Here is a 19,274-nt window from a genome sequence, read left to right on the forward strand (position 1 = left end):
CAATATTTAGGATGTAACTGGGAACCAAGATACATGAAGAAGTGTTCACTAAACAGCAAAATAGGTACTGCAGGAATCCAAACTCATCTCACTCTATACATAATCCTTACAATTCCATTATCACTGCCTAATTAGCTTAAGAGCATAATTGTTATATGATACAGAGTCACAATTATACTGAGAAGATTGAATCAACAACAAATTTTGAATTAGGCTTAATATATCCCTTTTTTTTTTTTTTTGAAACCGAGAAGAGTTCAATCTATTTTACAAAGAATTTCATCAGAAACGGTCACTTCAAAAAACATTTTGGCCTCCAAAGGGTCAAACCTCAATTACTTTAAATGTAAATGTATGTGGAAGTATTCATTCTCTGTTAATTGTTGGATTATATTGTCCCTTTGGAGACAAATGCACGTGAGCAAGAGAAATAGCACCAATTTATGACAACTGTTTAATTTTTTTTTTTGCATCAGTTGCATCATGAGTGTATATAAATCATAGAATATTCTACTACTGAACGGACTCCCAGTGCTGGTAAAACAAAATAACTACAATAAGCCAGATTCCTTTATGAATGTTATAGTGGCTCATACCTTTTTATTTTTCCATTAAAGTTAAGGTCTTGAGAGTGTTTTCTCTTTAAGTTCCTTTTCCTACATCCTCATGTTTCTTTTTTTCTTGGCTTTGTCTTTCCCTGTTCTGAACTACTTTCTCAGCAATATATCCAATACATCCCCTTCATAAATTTCTTACACTCACCTTCAATGGTTCCTCTAAACAAATGTACCATCTCATGTAAGCATAATTGAGATGATAGCCTAAATTCTCTTTTAAGGACAAAGCAGGCTAAGGATGAATTAGGTGGAGGGAAGCTTTTGGCCCTGCCTTTCACATGCTGCTTTACTTAGTTTAATGTTCCACTTTATTTCTACACCCTTACCCTCATAAATAGTCTCATTTTTAGCTATTTCTTAACCTCCAAAAAAGCCTCTCACTATATGATTTCTGCTCACATCTCATCAACTTCTGTTCAGAAACTTCACTGAGTTTCCAGGAACCAGATAGAGAACTGCAAAGAACTTTCAGAAACTTGTGAGTATTTCTATATTTATAAATGCATTGAAACTTCAAACAAGTTTACTTTAAGACTTATGTTTCTGTCACTTCCAAAAATTCAAAATAAAAATGAAAGCAAGCTAAAAGCCAAGTTATAAGGATGAAGTTTTCAAAAACTTGAAGAGAAAGGGTGATTTACCAAAAGGAAGTGCCTAACAATATAACACCTGGATGTGGTTAGACTTACAACAAGAAAGTGAAGAGACCAGAAACAGAAAAGCCAAGTGAAATTCAAATTTCCAGAACTCCATTCCTCCCCCTAAAGTTAATAGACTACCTCAGCCTCCTAACTTCCCTTTTCATGTACTTGGATAAGTCAGTCAGAGTTTATGGGGCCTAGAAATTGGTGCCAACATGGTGGAAAACAATGAGATAGTTATAGGCAAAGACCTTCCCGCCCTCAAGGAGCTCAGCATTTAAATGAGACAAGAATTAACTAACATAGTCACTTTCCCAGAATAAACTTACTATTTACCACTCTTTTTCTCTTCAAATTTATCTGAGCTGAAAGCAGGGTTCAGAGGGACCCTGTATGTCAGTTGTTAGGGGGTATAGAAATAAGTAAGACATGACGTCTTCCTTCAAAAGGCTTGCCTTCTAATGGGAGATAAAGACGCTTGACAGATGGGAGAATGAAATGACACTATAACGTGGTGCAAACTGCTTGGGTGGGTAGAGGGCTAACCTCAGCTGGGACTATTGGGACAAGGCTTAATGGAAAAGCTCTACTTGAGCTGAACCTAAGTGAATGCATAACACTTTGATAGAGTAGTGAATGGGACAGGGGACGTATTTTCAGACTAAGGACATGGAAGGGCAAAGGCAGAGAAGCCAGGAATCTCATGGCAGATTCAGGGAATTGACACACACTTGGATCATGGGTTGCTCATGTAGTGACATAGAGACCAGAGATTGTTTCAGAATAAATGCAGTAAGCATTAGGTGGGCCATGTTTAAATTTCACTTATTCACCATGAGAAAATACAGAGCCTGATTCTTTTGGGAAATTTATAAAAGTCATATAAATAGCTAAAAACTAGAATATTCATTCGAACATGGTTGCTCAAATACTAACACGTCATGTGATGTTGAGATAGCCACCCAGTCTCACTGGTCTTCAATCTCTGTAAAACAGGATGAAAATAGAAAAATTCTTACCCACCTTCCCCCCCTATATAAACACACCCACAACTTCACCTCTAGCAGTGTGTGACTGACATGATAAAACCAGCTCTAAGTCTGTGTCGCCTTTCCATTTAGCCATCAGTCTGTCACCCAGTGCTAGTAGCACGAGTGAACATTCCTTCTAGTCCCAGCCCATGTGGCTATGTGCATGGGGGAGCACACAGAACTGGGGTGGAGAGGAGAGTCAGCTGATGGTCCTGACCACATCACCAACTCCCAATGGCATTATGGAAACATCGCTGTGGTTCCTGCATATTCTTATCAGCAGGGTGAGGATCACTGGCTGTCTCATTGTCTGGCACAGAGATTTTTCTTGAATGGAGGAATGACTAGATGAATGAAGGCTTGCCAACAGGCATTAAAACTCATCAAGAGTACTCGCTCTTTGTACAAAGAGGGTATTAACATTTCGCATCCCCCTGAGACTCGAACGGATATTTGTAGTGCAGGAATGCTACACAGAGCTAAATGGCACAATTCTACTTCCTCGTGGGGCAGGAATGTTGACACCTGGCTGCTTGTCCTGAATTATGTATGGCTATTTTATGGCATTCAAGAAATCAAAAGCTGCCTTGAGGGGTTTGTCTTGTTAAAGGAACATGTTCTAAAGAGAGGTGAGGATCACAGTTGCTTTTGGATGGATGTATCAGCCAACATTAGTTGTTCGTGCTGTTGTTCTCAAACATTCATAGCTTATGGTGGGGAATTTTCAATGTTAAAAGTAATTCAAATAAACATACACAGTAGAAGGATGAAACCTCTACTATCCTCAGGCTTTCCTCTGATGAAGTACCCTATCCCTTTTTAAGTCACTCGAAGTTTTGGAAGACTCACATTTTAAAGTTCCTTATGAAAATCATGACTGTTTATTACAGCACGCATATTCCATGACAAGGGCCTATCTAGCATATTTGAGGCTCCGAGTGCACCATTTCTAGCAATCGCCTCCTCTCTATGGAAAAATGTTTTCAGAGATTATTAGTTGTAACAATAAAATGGCCAGAAAAGAAACATAGACAGTGAATATTTCCTTTCATGGAACTTCATATATAAAACCATGCATGTTAAAAAATATTTTTAAAACTTTAGAATCAAAAAAGGGAAAAGGCACACAATTATTTAATTGATAGTTTTGTAACTACTTAAACAGTGTGAACTTTGATCCTTTAGTTAGTCATATATTGTAGTCTATATAAATAATTTTCCAGTAACTAGTAAATGAATTTATGAAAACTGAAATTCTACAAAAGATACAATTTAGGCAATTACTGAATTGTACCATGAATGTGAAGTTTTATTTTGATTCATTTAATTTTATTTTTTTATTTTTATTTTTTTAATTTTTTTTAAATTTTTTTAATTATTTATTTATGATAGTCATACAGAGAGAGAGACAGAGACATAGGCCGAGAGAGAAGCAGGCTCCATGCACCAGGAGCCTGACGTGGGATTCGATCCCGGGTCTCCAGGATCGCGCCCTGGGCCAAAGGCAGGCGCCAAACCGCTGGGCCACCCAGGGATCCCGATTCATTTAATTTTAAAATAACACTTTAAATAGTAGAAAACATTTCAGTCATATGGAACTTATTCAATAAAACATGAAGTTTTAAAACTTCAAAACTGAAGTTCATACCTGAAAACAAATTACACCGCACAGTCTGTACTGCTTCACTTTTAGATTTTAAACAAATAAATATTCAAAGTGGTTGCATAGAATGAAAGCGATGAAACAGTTCCCATTCTGTTTCTTTGGCTGCATAGTCACTGCGGTGTTATTTATTTAAAATCTATGTTGAAATGAAAGAATATGTAGAGGCACAGGTATCAGAGACCCAAACCGCTTGGAGCAAGCTCAGGTGATTTAATTTATTTATATTATAAACATTATAAATTTACCCATGAAACAAATACATGAATCTGTGTGTCCAGAGCCAACTCTGTAACTGGGAAGTTCTCTGAGTTAGCTTTCATGTAGAATGCAATGTTTATCAAAAGGGAAGTACTAAAATGTGTTAATTTGGAACTTAACATACGTATCATTAAAATCTAGCAGTAACTATAGCAATTATTTAGAATTTAGACCAAAGATATTTTTAGGAGGAGGAGTATTTTATTGCTGCTATTGCTCAGAATTGCTGGTACGAGGTGATAATTAAAAGTAGCTTTATTTGTTTTTAAATTCTGTACAGATAATGTCCCAGGGATGGGGCCTTCACTGTATGTCTACTTAGTAAGGTGACAGTTTCTAATGCAAAGGGAATGCAAAAAGAGACCTCTATCGCTCTTTAATTTTCCCTTCAGACTTTTTTTTTTTAAACAAGATACAATCCCTCAGAGCTTTCCAATTTCTTTTTTTTTTTTTTTAATTTTTTATTTATTTATGATAGTCACAGAGAGAGAGAGAGAGAGAGAGAGGCAGAGACACAGGCGGAGGGAGAAGCAGGCTCCATGCACCGGGAGCCCGATGTGGGATTCGATCCCGGGTCTCCAGGATCGCGCCCCGGGCCAAAGGCAGGCGCCAAACCGCTGCGCCACCCAGGGATCCCGAGCTTTCCAATTTCTTAGAGGGAAAGAGCCCTCTGGCTAGGTCAATCTGGAAAGGCTTCAAGAAAGAGGATGAATCCCCTCCAGTCCCAAACCCACCCTGGGGCAAATCTGCTCCACCTTCTATTATCACAATACCATCACCTACCTATGACAGGGCCAGAACACCGGAGCCCTCTTGGTTTCTCCCTTCATTCCTTTCCCTTTCCATCAGTCATCAAGTTGAACTGATTCAGTATCCAAGATATCTTTCAAATTTGTTCCCATGACACTGGCTTAATTTGGGTCTTATTTTGATTCATGTGGATTATTGTCACAGTCCACCAACTAGTCTCCTACATTCCAAGCTTGGCCTTGTCCCGCCCCCCTCCCGCAACCCCAGTTATTTGCCACATCACTGGCACAGTTTGCATTCTCAAAATGGAAATCCAGTCTCAGGATTTTGTGCCTAAAACCCTTCAGAGATTCTTCAAAGCCTGCAGGAAATGTCCAGAATTCATCAAATGAAATTTAGCCCCTGCTTCCTTTGGCAAACTCACCCCTCCCCACCCTCCAGTAACCCAAGTCCGCTGGACATCCCCCCCACTCCATGAATGTCCCACGCTGTTCTGCATGACGTGTGGCATTCTTTTATAATTAAATATGTGCTTATGCATCTGTCTTCCTATCATATTCACAGCTTTCTTGATGGGATAGGATAGTACTTGTCTCTGCAGGAACTTAGTATGAAAGGAAGAAGGCCTGATGTAGCCTGAGACTTCAAAGAGAGCTCAGGACGAAAATAATTTCCTATTCACAACTCTGACTAATAATGTTCTCTATGCACTAAGGGAGCAGAGTACACACCTCTGAGCTCTCACCAAGGTGGTCTACAGGGCACTGAAGTGAAGAATGTACGCATCTCAACATACCCCAGAGTGGTTAAGTTATAACCACTAAAGAAAAACCAGACCTTATAAGTATATAGTGTGGGAAGGCCTGATTTATGTCCACTCAGGTGTGATATTCAAAATATTTAACAAATGCTACTCTGTGATCATCCAGATGCCTGGATCAGCCAATCAGAAAGGTATGCCAGCCGCAAACAACTCCAATGGCCCATATCTTCCAGTTGAGCAAGTGTGCCTGCAGGTGTAAATACCATCAGGAGTCAGGGAGGGTAGATAATTTTTAAAACCTATTAGCTCTTAAAAAAAAAAAAAGCTTCATGAATATGAATCATATGTGAAGTACAATTATTTCTTATTTTTAAAGACCAGGCACCTGAGGAAAATCTCAACTGAGATTCACTCTTGCTCCATTGAAAAATTCTTACACGTGAATGGAAAGTTCACAATGGTTACATTTACTGAAAGAAATGAATGACTGTAATGAATGCAGACTGCCTTAATTTGAAGTAAGACAGAGTTAAACATAAAAGTGTCAATAAATAATTTTTGAAAACTACAGTGATCATGAAAGATATTAATACATAAATAATTTTCTGTGGCACGAAGTAGGATTTTTTAGATTCTGTCAGAGGAGAATGTGAGAGACCAATACGCAAAGAACCCAAAAACTTCAGATACATGGTGAGGAGGCTACAGAAGGAGAGGAGTCTTCAGACTAAGAAGGAAAACAAGCCCTCAGAGGATGCCAGTGGTACAATCTGTCTTACTGTGGAGGGCCAGGATGGTGGACAGCAGGGGAGATCTGATGACCACGAGGGAAGGAAAGCAAATATCTATTGCCTTGAAAATTGGTTTTGGTTCAAGGGCCCCCTGATGCAATGGATTGCACAAAGTCAAAGCCGATTCACACACAGCGATAGCAGCCATGTAATCACACATCCAAGATTCTGGAAGGACATCTACCTGGACACATTAAGGAATCACATGCACAGCATCAGGAAGCCCATGTGGCACACTGCTCATCATAAGCTAGCTGGCGTAGACTCAGAAAATCAGAAATGTGGTGACATGAGATGAAGGTGGTGGACATACAGACGCCACTAATCTAATGTATGATGTAATGTGGATTAAACTTACTACTTTAACTCTCTGGTAAACAAACCTATTACGTAAGTTAGATATCCCCAGAAGTGCTAGGAATACCTGGGAAACTTGATATATGTATGCAATGTTACAACAGAGCTTCTATTGTAAAGACTGACGGTTGGTAATCTAAGCCCAATCCTGTGTCACAGTCTCAGGGGTACAATGAAAACTGACCGAGTCTCAGTCCCCACCATGAGATGAAAGATACGTATGTCTACCTGACAAACAACATGCCGTGTAATATAGATCAAAGACATAGAATTAATATGAAATAATAGTTCAGGTTTTTCATCTTCTCTGTGGTTATTGTCTGATAATTGGTCTTTAGACAGGGTTAGGCATCTCTTCCTTGTCTAAACACACATGTGCAAGCCTGCACATATACAGAGAGAAAGAGAAAGATGCTCATGCACATAAAGTTCCTTTAGCAGAAATGGAACTGGAAAAGATTAAAGAATTAACTTCACAACAGGAATGAGCATACTATAAATCTGAATTCATTCCATTTGCTTAAAATACAAAGGACAAGAAATGGGAAATTTGAGAGGATTTTCACAATCATCTCTACTACCATTTCCTCCTTAAAAATCTCGTTATGCTCGTATGTGAAAACGTCCTTTAAGTTTGCTTTCATGTGGTATTTATTTAGCACACTTTGAGGCAATTTCTTCTAGGGCTAGAATTTCTCATTCTGTGATATGACTATCTGGGGGAAAATTTCTAGACTATCTTTTCAATCTAGTTTAATTGAGCAATGTAAGACTTTAAGCCATGTATCTCTTGGTTTTACACAAGTTTGGGATAAGTCTAAAATTGTATTGTCTTGAAATAGTCATTTTAGTATTTGCCATAGCTTTGTCTAACAGTTAGCAAAGCTTACACAGTACCTGTGCCACTTGCTCTCCTTGAGATATTAGAAGACAGGACCCACAGAGAGCGTTAGTGGTCATCAGGTCAGGCAGGCAGCACAGGGATAGTATAAGTCACATTTGGGAGATCACCTCCAGAATCACCGCTTTACATTCATTGTCACTTGCTCACAAGCACACAGCACCTCACATTATCAAAGTGCTGCAGAACCTACCCACCCCGGATCCTCCTGATGGGAGGAAGATAGGGACGTAACTAGTATTTTTGAGTTCTTATTATGTGCTTTTCACTTTTAGGTACCATACATATGTTGTTTCATTTGACCCTTAAAATCTTATTCAGTACTTACAATTATTATCTTAATTTTTAAGTTGGAGAAACCAAGTATTAGAGAAGCTAAGCCACTTGCCAAAGACAACCAGCTAATAGGACGTCAAAGTCAGTACCGAGACTTGAGCCCAGGCCTGGCTAACTCCAAAGCAATAGCTCTTATCTGTCAGAGCAGTTGTGGAAGTAAGTGAGAACACATAGAAAGAGTTCTTAGCTCTACGTTTGGTTTGGAATAAACAAAAAAAGATACAGGTATTATTATTATTTATTAAGATGAATTTAGGGAAGTGACACAGCAGTTGAGAAAAGCCTGCAGGTGGTAGAAACAGAAGAGAAACTAGGAGGTCCACCTCAAGTGCTTCTGCTCTGAGTAGTTATTCCCAAGTGGGTCAAGAATCAGCAGTGATGCATGATGACTGGTATATACATTGGCCAACAAATATAATAGACTTCAAAAAGGCAGTATATCCCATAGAGAAATGTCCGTCTGTATGAGAGATGAAATCCTACAGAATTATACTAACTGGGAGCGCCTGGATGGTTCAGTCAGTTAAGCATCTGACTCTCGATTTTGGCTCAGGTCATGATCTCAAGATCTCATGAGATTAAGTCCCATGTCTTAAGTATGGAGCCTGCTTAAGATTCTCTTTCTCTCTCTGCCCCTTCACCCCTCTAAAAAAAATAAATAAAAATAAAAGTATTATACTAATCAGCAAGGCCGGCCTTGGTCAAAGGTGGGAAGTAAAAGTCCCTCGTGTTTGGATACTTTTTCAAGCTTTCTCTCAGTACTTCTCACTTCTTGCTATCAAGTGAAAGATGTCTGTTTGTGGTTCTACCCTATTGGTCATTGACTTTGTCTCTCCAGCCAAAGAATTCACATATGTTCCATTTCTGGGCAGAGTCCTGCCCACCCTATCAATAAGAATGAATATCTAGTAGAGAATTTGTTGACCAATTCTGCAATTCTCTCTGTGGCGTAGTAAACGTTTTTAGCCAGTTTAATTAGCCCTAAGGTACAATGACTCATTTTGACAATGTAGACAATATTTCCAGAGGACTTTGAGTGCCTGCTACTGGGGGTGAGGGGCTGTTCTTCAGAAATGCTAGGCCCCTCACCTTGATCGCATTGTGTTCTGGAAGAAAAGTAGTTCAGAAAAAGAAAAAGTACAGCATACCTTAGAAACCGTGGCCAGTAGCATCAAAGAGAGCCATTGTCACTGTACCAGAAATCAGTATAAGGGGATCTCTGGGTGGCGCAGCGGTTTGGCGCCTGCCTTTGGCCCAGGGCGCGATCCTGGACACCCGGGATCGAATCCCACATCAGGCTCCCGGTGCATGGAGCCTGCTTCTCCCTCTGCCTATGTCTCTGCCTCTCTCTCTCTCTCTGTATGACTATCATAAAAAAAATAAAAAATAAAAAAAAAGAAATCAGTATAAGTATTTTTAATATTACCTTTAGTGATAATGTGGTTACCTGTGATGCTCAGGGTAAGCATGGGTTATGTGTTACCTCAAAGACACAGGGAAAGTCCACTTCTACTTCCTACTACACTCTACCACAGAGATCCCAGTGAGATTCACTGGCTTTTTCAGAGCCTTAGAAGGTACTTAACAATATCCATGTAAGCAGAAACTGTCAATTGTCCTCCAATAATTAATTCTCCTCTTTTAATATGGTAGAAGGAAATTAAAATAGGGCCACAGCCTCCCAGCTAGAACCCAAGCACCCTGGCCTGCCTTATAGCCACTTTTGGACAATGAGCTGCCACTGACATATGTGAGTTCCAGGTTGTGTTCACAAGATAAATATGGCTAACAGGAAGGAGAAAAGGAGAAGTTAGCTCCACCAGCTAAACCTGAGGTTTCCTTATGACTAGCCTAGATGGGCCCTCTGACACTCTCTCAAACTCTGTTCAAAGTGAACCCCAAATTAGACAAACTCAGATTCTGAGCATTCAAGAACGATGGTCCTGAATGTGCCACAAGCAGACACCTGCACACAGTAATTTCTTCTGTAGAGATGAGCATGTAAATCAGAGGCCATGACCATGAAAGGGTAGGTGGGTAATATTGAGTTTATTTTGAGGTAAGGGAATGGAGAATATTAGAAAAGTGAAGCAAGGTGCATATGATAGAATGGGTTGCAGAGGCAATGTAACTGAAGTCACATGATGGCCAAAGCCTTGCTATTATTTCTTGGTAGTTGCTGATGATTGTAGACAATAATATCAAGAGTTATTTATAGACAACTTTTCTCAACCCCAAATGAGAGATGGTCTCCCAATCCTACTTGAAGGGAACTATCAAGCTAATTAAATTTTGGACTAAAAGAAAAAAAAATTATTAGCTGAAGTAACACAGCACTTAATGATGCATCAAGTAAATCACAGGAAATCCTCAAGATATAAAGGTTAGAATTAATGTATTCTAAATGTCTTATAGAGTTAGTTCACTTAATATAACAGCCCTATAAGATCAGCGTCAATATTGCCCTAGTTGGTTAGATGGGGAAACAGAACCAGAGAGATTACAGTCACAGTAAATGGCAGAGATGAGACAGTAATCCAGGCGGTCTGGCTCTAGAGTCCCTGGTCCTAACCACTCTGCACTACCTTTCCAAGAAACACAGCAAAAAAAAAATGATTTAATTTGATTGTGAATGCCTGTAAACATTTTTCCTTCAACAATTCAGAACTCTTCAGTAAAGACGAAATTCACAAATACTAAAAATTAGATAGGAAAGCCCCAGTGAAGCAAGATAAATGGTATCTGACTTCAAGATTGCAATAGAGGAAATTTTGATAGCATGAGAAAGGAAGCAACAATTAATTAAAGAGCTCCTTGGAGTTAGAAAAGTCTATTCAAGGCTCTTCTCAGCACAGTGGGTAAACTTTTTATGCTTTAATCCAGGAAGTCCTTTAGCTGCAGAATGTTTTCCTAGAATTTATATAAAAGGTACTCATATTTTATGGAAGGCGTTTTTGTAATAACAATACAGGCATTTAGCAGAAGACGGAACTCTACCTCTAGCATACCAGGTACACATTTCAGTAGGAACAAAGAGAGCCATAGAAATAAGCCTGATAAAGACTCTGTGTTACAAAACAGGAACCTCAAAAAATGGTAGGTAAGTGCAGAGCATTTTCTGTCCTGTTTTTGCTCTGATCCAAGGATATGGCCAGTTCTTGGTGAAGTGACAATCTGAATGGGATGTGGGGTATGGGACCATGGACCAAATGGACTTAATCACAATGAAGGAGAAAGGACACAGACAAGAGCCGAGGGGAGACTCAGATCTAACTATCGCGTTCTTGATGGAGCCAAACTCTAAGTGTCTACTGGTACTAGACCAGATTAGGATTTTTTTTTTTTTTGTAACAATAAGCAGTGGTCAGTCAAAGATTTCCTACCGCCTTCATTTCAGATCATATTAATGCCAAGTAGTATGCAGACATTAATTGCAATACTCCTGCCGGCTTGAAGATGGAATCCTTGGTTGATCCTCAACTGAACAAGTGGTCCAAAGCCTTGCAGCTGGAGCTGCTCCTGGTGATGCATTTCCACTTGCAGCTTAGGTCTTCCCAGTATAGTCTGCCCTTCTGCCCATGAAGGGAAGGTACTGACACCTTTATTACTTTCATCAGGGCAGGAATCAAAATTATAGCCAGATACCAAGGGGCAGAGCTCCTTCAGTTGTTTCAAGAAACACAAAAAGCAAGCAAACATAATTTTATTATAAAGGATGACCTTAAGCAAGAAATTTGTAGAGAATATAACATATTTTCCAACTTTACGATAGATGTTGCCTCATTCCTGGGAAGAGGCACACAGATCTCATATTGCTTTTAAGTGAAGTAGGAAAAAAAATCTACAAGGATTAAAGAAAAACTAAATTATAAATTAAAAAATGAAAAATTCAAGCATTTTGAACTGCACCAATGTAATGAATTCAGTAATTAAGCAAATCACAGGAAATCCCCAAGATAAATAGGTTAAAATTAATGTGGTTTTAAGGAATGGAGCCATCAGCTATCTGGAAGAACAAATCTCACCAAACATTTATCTCAACCTATATCTTAAATTTAATATAAGTAATGCTTCAATCTGCTTTATAATATGCCTGGTTGGCACTTTGTCTGAGGCTTTCCATTTCATTTCCCAAATAATTTTATTCTCTATTGTTGGGGTCAACTGTATTGTGTATTTTATTTATTCATATTTTAGTTTTAAAAACTCAACTATTTTAAATGATAGTATTAACACTTATTTCCCATGTAACTGAATTTTGTGGGGGCTGTTGGTAGAAATAATAATTAGCAAAAACACTACTGACATTTATTAGCTTTTATTATATGCACTTGTTATATCAGGCACTTCACCCATATTATTGCACTTAGAGTCTTCACAATAGGCCCATATTTTAGGTACAACTATTATCTCTATCTTACAAATGAGGAAACCAAGGATGAGAGAGAGTAAGAAACTTGACCGAGGTCACACAGTAAGTGGCAGAGTCAGTAAATGAACCCAGTCCTAACCTTCCAGTCTGGTTTTAGAAACACATTGAGAGGCAATAGACGTTGTACCCCACTCCCAGTGTGCTATAGCTCTGAAAATTCTTTTCCTCCACTTCACAGAGGATAGTTTATGTGCTCTTCAAATTGGTATGAGTTCTATTTAATATTTGACTCCAGTTATAAGCTGTGTGTTTTTTGGTGTCTGATGGAAAATGAAAAACCCCACCAGTCATCTAAGCATCTCATCAACGTAGTACCAAATTACTTGCACACACAGAAATGCTTAGGTGACTGGGGATTTTTATTCTGAACCTGGTTGTGTGCCATCCTAGCATCATGAAGACACATTCCAAATCACACAGTTCCAGAACTTAGAATGACATTCTACAGGATTTCGATCACCATATTTTCCGATTTAAAAACCACAGCACATACACACTGATTAGAGTATGTGTGTTTGTGGGGACAACAAGGCTGAATGTTAGAATTCAGACCTGAGAAAATCAGAAATTTCTGCTAGCTATTTACTCTTTCCAATAGATGGGCCCCTGTGTCGATGTAAGGGAGTAAATGGACTCACCAGAAGAAAGACATTGCTTTTTTGCCTACATAAAATCTTTGCAGAGGTGGCCACGCATCATCTATGCAGACCTCAAGCTGTTTTCTGTGCCACATGACACCTAAGTAGGAACCATTTCCTTTCAGTCTGATAGAAACAATGACAGAATGCTCGGATCCTAGATCTCTAAGCTCTTTTCTCGTTCAGTATTCTCTAGGCACACACCCCACTGAGGAATAGCACAATTCTATTTAGTGACATTATTCAAGAGTAACCACAGAGTCCGGTGTAATCCCAGGTATCTAACACCCACCCTGTTGAACACTCTCCTTGCTTCCATCTCAAAAAGACAAGCTAATCAGTCATCATCAGGATGGCATTCAGAGCATTTCTGCTCCAGGTAGTGATACATTGGTACCTTATGTATAATGTCCGCCCAATTCTCTTTCCTTACTGTCAGAATATGTTATTAAGAAGATCAGCCAAGCCATGACTTGAAAATCATGTTCTTATCTGGTTGATGTTCTAGAATGTGCTCAGTGAGAGAATCTTACCATATGGTTTTATCTACCACTATCCACTTGACATGAAAGAACACATCCTACTAACATTGCAAGCAAAAACATGTCCTCCAACACCCCCTGGGAAATAAAACAAGAGACTATCTACGTAAGGGCCTTACCGTTGATACTCCAGATGGCCAGATGTGGGATTAGGACAAACATCCAAAAGAGTTTCCCAATTCCAAGCATGCCAGGTGACGTCTTCATTTCTTGTGCATATCAGGGATGGAATATCTTCACATGTAGAAGACTTCCCTTCCTCCTTTAAATTCTTCAGGATTGAACCACATTACCTACCTCAGTGACATCTGTGAAATAAATAGAGAAGAGCACGGAGGAGGTAGGAAGAGCCTGAATGGCTTGTGAAACAAAGTGAACAGATAGACGTGTACTCTATTCTGTGGTTTTGCTTCTTGTCAAATCGGCTGTTCACTTTCAAGCACTGTAATGTGCAAAGCGGCTCAGTCCTTAACTTCTCCTTCCGCTTTACCACATTTTTTTTGCCCCACATTGAGGTTTTTCTTAGTCAAAGTTCAGTGACATGAAAAATCACACTCTAAAGCAATCTATATTGCTGCAATCTTTAGGTTGAGATTTTAGTCAAATTAAGGGCAGGGAACTCATGGCCAAAAGTACCTATTGTAAATATACCTTTTCCCCCCTTTTAATAGCTTGAGATTATGAAACTTCTTTTATGTGAAAGCGTTTAGATTTTTCTTCCTAAACATCGTGTCATGGCAAGATGAGAATGCTTATTGTCATTATACCAGTGATTTATCTCAGGTTATGGAGAATATGAGTGACAGGAAGCACTTCCTCAACAGATGAGGGAAGGACAAGTGTCTTTAATCTGTAGATAGATATCAATGGAACAAGATCATAGGTAATATTAGCTACATGTTCTCTCTAAATAATAAAGTTCCGAGCTAAATGACATCTTGAATATCAATTAAAGGAAACTTTCATTTTCAACATTCTTCATGTGGTTATTGTCTGGAGGAAGAGAAGAGAAACAATATAAGGAAGAAATGGAAAAGTTCAAGATCAGCTACCTCAGGGTCAAGATGAGACTGTTTTCTCCAAGGCCACTTATAATAATTAGTTGTGCTTCTAATTATAGGAGCTAATTAAATTCACCCATATGAGATTCCACAAATGAAAAATCTAGATTTGTGACATCTGTGGTCATTGACAGAAGCTGATTTTGTAAGTCTTTCTCCCAGAGGCTGGTGACTTTCTTCCAAGGCCAAACTTCAATGGCTTTTAAGTACATAAGTTTAAAAAAGTTATCATTGTATTTATTGATTCAAACAGACATTGTGTGGTGGTTAGGGGCACCAAGATGAATGATTTTAAAAAGCTCAGTGAACCAGTACTGTAATCTCCTCATATCTGTCATTAGTGTTGGAACTGAAATATGTGTGTATTTCAGCCACTACAGTTTAACATAGAGCTACTATACCCATCCTAGAACATCCATTACTTACTGAATAAACATCCTGTCAAATATTTATCCAGGATTTACATAACTTTCTTTCTCGTGCTCAAGGTGGAATGCAAACTTCCTGTGGCAGCTGAGGCAAGACTCATTATCCCTTTAAAATGGTCCCAGAAGTCAACAGTCATACCACAGGCAAGGATCTCAGGATATTGTCCCAAACCAGAGACAAGTCATATATACTTTATTTATCTCAGCATAAAATCTTTTTGATGTACTATTCTAAAGATTTTTTTTTTCATATAAAAAAGCCCCTGCTAATGAAATAAAATTTGGAAAAAACCTTATGTCACATCTAGTGTATTTTTTAAGATACCTATTTTGTTCCTTTTTTCAGCATGACTGGCTCTTTATCCTTCCATAAATGGAGTCCTGAGAGGCCTACTGTAGATAGAACCCTCCCTCAGAATCTGACTCCTGTCTTCATTCTAATAAAAAAAAAAAAAATTGAAAGAAGTCTGGCTCCAAAGTTTGTTAGCTTAACTACAAGTTAATTGTGGCTTTAAATTTCTACCTCATTTAGTAATTACATTTCTATCCTGACCCTTGTCCCATTATAATCATGTACTGTTCGATTAAAAAATTATACTTTTTATGTAAATGTGCAAATTTAAAGGATTTACTACATTTTCAAAAGTGATTGAAATGATTTTATTATCTTTTATTCTTATTTTTTAATAAATGACTTTTCCTTTAAAAAAAAAAAGATGTTTGTAAATTTATTTGAGGAAGAGAGTGAGAGACACACAAACCCAAGCAAGGAGAGGTGCAGAGAGAGGGAGAACCAGACTTTCCATTGGGCAGGGAGCCCAACACAGTGCTCTATCCCAGGCCCCTGGGATCATGACCTGAGTGGAAGGCAGATGCTTAAGCGACTGAGCCACACAGGCACCCACTTAAGAATAATTTTAAAAACATGAATCTGTCTCTAATTTTATTGTGAAAGACAAAAAGCAAAGAAGAATTTGGATTCTTAACATTCATTTCTAAACATCTTAGGAGCTACATACAGAGCAAATTATTCAGTTAACTTACGTTTCAGTTGCTTTCATGAATCATGAAGCAACTATACTTTCTCCAATATTTTTACTTCAAGGGGTCAGAGAAATATAAACACAAAACAGATGCAGGACCTTAAAGAGGGCTTACCACTGACATTAGACAACATCAACCCAGAGGGATGAATCTTGGCTTTAATATTTTTAGCACCCCAAAAACATTGCAAAGCTTCTGCCACAAATGTAGTCCAGCATTTAAAACCCTTTCCGATCATCTCTTTGGTGTCCTTTCCTCACAATCGCAATAGCAATGATTTCCAAATATGCTCATACTTTAGAATCAGTCTGGACACCTTTTACACTGGATGGGATTGCCGGATCCCAACTACGTCCATTGAATTAGAATCTCACAGGATTGAGAGCACATATCTCTATTTTAAAGAAATCTCCCAAAGTGATTCTGATAGCTGATTTGAATGGATGTTTGGAAACCAAGCATGAATTGATGGGAGACATGGATTTTGAGCCACCAAAGACTTGGTATCAAATCTTTACTGTTTAATAGCTGTGGAATCTTTAATAAATTCCTGGGTTCTTAGAGCCTGTAGTAGACACAGAGACGTACCACTTGGATACCCCTTCAAGGATAGATTTGCTCTTGGCTATGGAGAATGTAGTCGGCAAATAGCTTCTAGGTGTAAACTTCTTTAGCGACTGTCCAGTTGAGACTCACCTTGTCCAAGGTCATACTTTTCAATGACAGCCTGCATCCAGTGATGGAGCAAGGAAAATGTATAAAATGCTGGCCATTTGGGTCTCCCTTGGGAAGCTGATGGACAATAGTTGACCCAAAGCTCCTGGTTGTCAGCCAAGGTTATGTCAGGCCTATATCACAGTTTGACTTCTTCCTCTTGCTCAATCTTGCTTCTGCCCTCCTTACTTTCACAGGTGCTGATTGCTAATCTATCTTAATGTCTGCTTAGAACCAAATCTGTTCCACATCTCAATTTCCTGTTCTGTAGAACACTGATGATATTAACATCTACTTGTTATGTTGGTGAAATGAGATAATGTATGCAAAGTGATCAGTAAATTGTATCTATAATTATTCCTGAACCAAAGATGGGCTTTAATTTGGACAAGATGGATACCAGGATGCCCTATGTTAATAAGCCAAAAAATAATGGTGGAGCCATTTGAATATGTTCATTTGCTAATGTGAGTTATTGCTGCATGGAGATTGAGACTCTGAATAAATGTCGTAACAAAGCTTTGATTAGCAAAGAAATGTAGCAGATTAAAGATGGTCTGAATTCCCCCCGAATTTACAAGGATGGATCAACCATGCAGGAAAGCCTCAGAAGTAAAGGGCAGAAAGAATTAGAAGTCTAAGGGCAGGGGATGTAAAGACAGGCCCTTTTGGGAAAACGCTCTAAGCATCCAAAAGACTGGAAGGGGACAAAGCAATGGTACTGTCACAGCAAGACTAGAGGAGGGTTGGACAGGTAACCAAGGCAAGGGCCACTCATTGAAACTAGAATACAGAAAGGTTCAGTCATTCCTCACACCCCAAGATAGGCAAAAAGGCCAACATGATATTGAGCCTTTCCCCTTTGCTCCTTAAGAGTATCCGTTTGATGATAGGATTGGTCCTGCACTGTGAGGTTGATAGGGTTGACCCAAAACACCATATAAAATACCCTTAGCTGCAGAACTTAAAAGACCGAAGATGTTTTGGGGGAAAAAAGAAAATAAAAGGTATGTACTGAGAAGGTCCAAGAATGCACTTCTCCTTTTTCTTCCCTCCTGGCAGACTTGGATGTGTTCTGGTCCTATCATTTACTAGATGTGTGACTTCAAACAAGCTATTTAACTCTGAATCTATTACCTCTTTGAATAACAACTACCTGAAAGGTTGTTATGAGTATTCAATAAGGGATTTAAATAGTATTATATATTTTAAGTTAGCATGCATGAAACCACCTACCACAGTGCCTGGCACAGAGCTAGGATCCTGACAAATGCATTTTCCTTTCTTTATCTCACTCAGACAGAAAAATATGGTGTTCCTATGTCTTGTTTATTGGTATCTTTGTAGACTGGACAGAGAGAGAAAGTTGACTTCTCTTATATTCTATGCACCTGTGTGTAATATATTTGTATGTGCTTATAGTGCTTATTCGTACTATATTTTTGTGCTATTGTGTGTGCTTATCTCATCGCTTCCTCATGAAACCAACTTGTGGATGCATCATGGCTTTGCAAATTGTTTTATCTTTAACTTTTGTGGATGTGTATATGCTTTGATGTGCCTGCAGCTTCAGATCTCAGCAAAATACTAGAGTCTGAAACCATTAACTAGTTCTTCCAGGAGGAATTTGGGGTACTATCTGGAAAAGAAAGGTGGCACACCTTATAGATTTCCAACTATAAGTAGTGTAATGGGCCAGGAGCCCCAGGTTCTGCATGCCAAAATCCATTACCCCATCTGTGCCATGGAGCCATCCTTTTCAGCCAGTGACTGAAGACAATGGATATTCCAGGGCAGGTCCACTGCTGAGAAGCAGGACTCCTCTAATCACAGACTTCGGCTTAAGGACTTCCTTATAGCCTTGGCAAACCTTCCTTAGGGTGCACAGTAGTCTAGGAAGCTTCCACCAATCACTAGGGATCAAACTTGCTTTGTGGTCTTCTCCCTACCCCATTTTTCTCTCATAACTCCCTATTTTTTCTCACAGGCATCTCTCCTAATCCTTATATTTTCTATCCTGTTTTGAAGCCTGCATTTGGAGAACTTGGTCTAATACATTAATTTTGCATAGGTTATGACAATATGGAATATACAGCTTCCTATTTTGCTTCCCTTTATCCCTTGTTCAGCGTGTAGTGTTCTTCATAGGTGAGGGGATCTATTCTATAAAAGGTGGGAAGGCATGAAATCTAGTTAGTAAAAATAGCAGGATTAATTTAGTCAGTTTGGGAGAAACTGTAAAGATCAGCTAAATCGACGGAGGAAATAGCAAAAACACAGTCATAGAAAAGAGACAAAAATGTG

General features: G+C 38.8%; 1 protein-coding gene across 3 annotated transcripts in view; it reads right to left on the minus strand.

Annotated features, from left to right (window-relative positions):
- The window catches only part of BTLA (B and T lymphocyte associated), a 31,647-nt gene extending 14,393 nt beyond the window's left edge, over window positions 1-17,254 (minus strand). For 2 of the 3 annotated variants that reach the window (XM_072723009.1, XM_072723005.1), the window contains exon 1: window positions 13,843-14,167. In XM_072723009.1, the coding sequence (XP_072579110.1) occupies window positions 13,843-13,930 (88 nt within the window). In that variant the 5' untranslated portion in view covers window positions 13,931-14,167. Of the gene's footprint in view, window positions 1-13,842 lie in introns of all 3 variants that reach the window. The other variant, XM_072723000.1, reaches the window with a different exon arrangement.
- Window positions 17,255-19,274: the final 2,020 nt, after the last annotated feature.

This window comes from Vulpes vulpes, chromosome 1 (assembly GCF_048418805.1).
Source record: "Vulpes vulpes isolate BD-2025 chromosome 1, VulVul3, whole genome shotgun sequence".
In the NCBI taxonomy this organism is placed as follows: Eukaryota; Metazoa; Chordata; class Mammalia; order Carnivora; family Canidae; genus Vulpes; species Vulpes vulpes.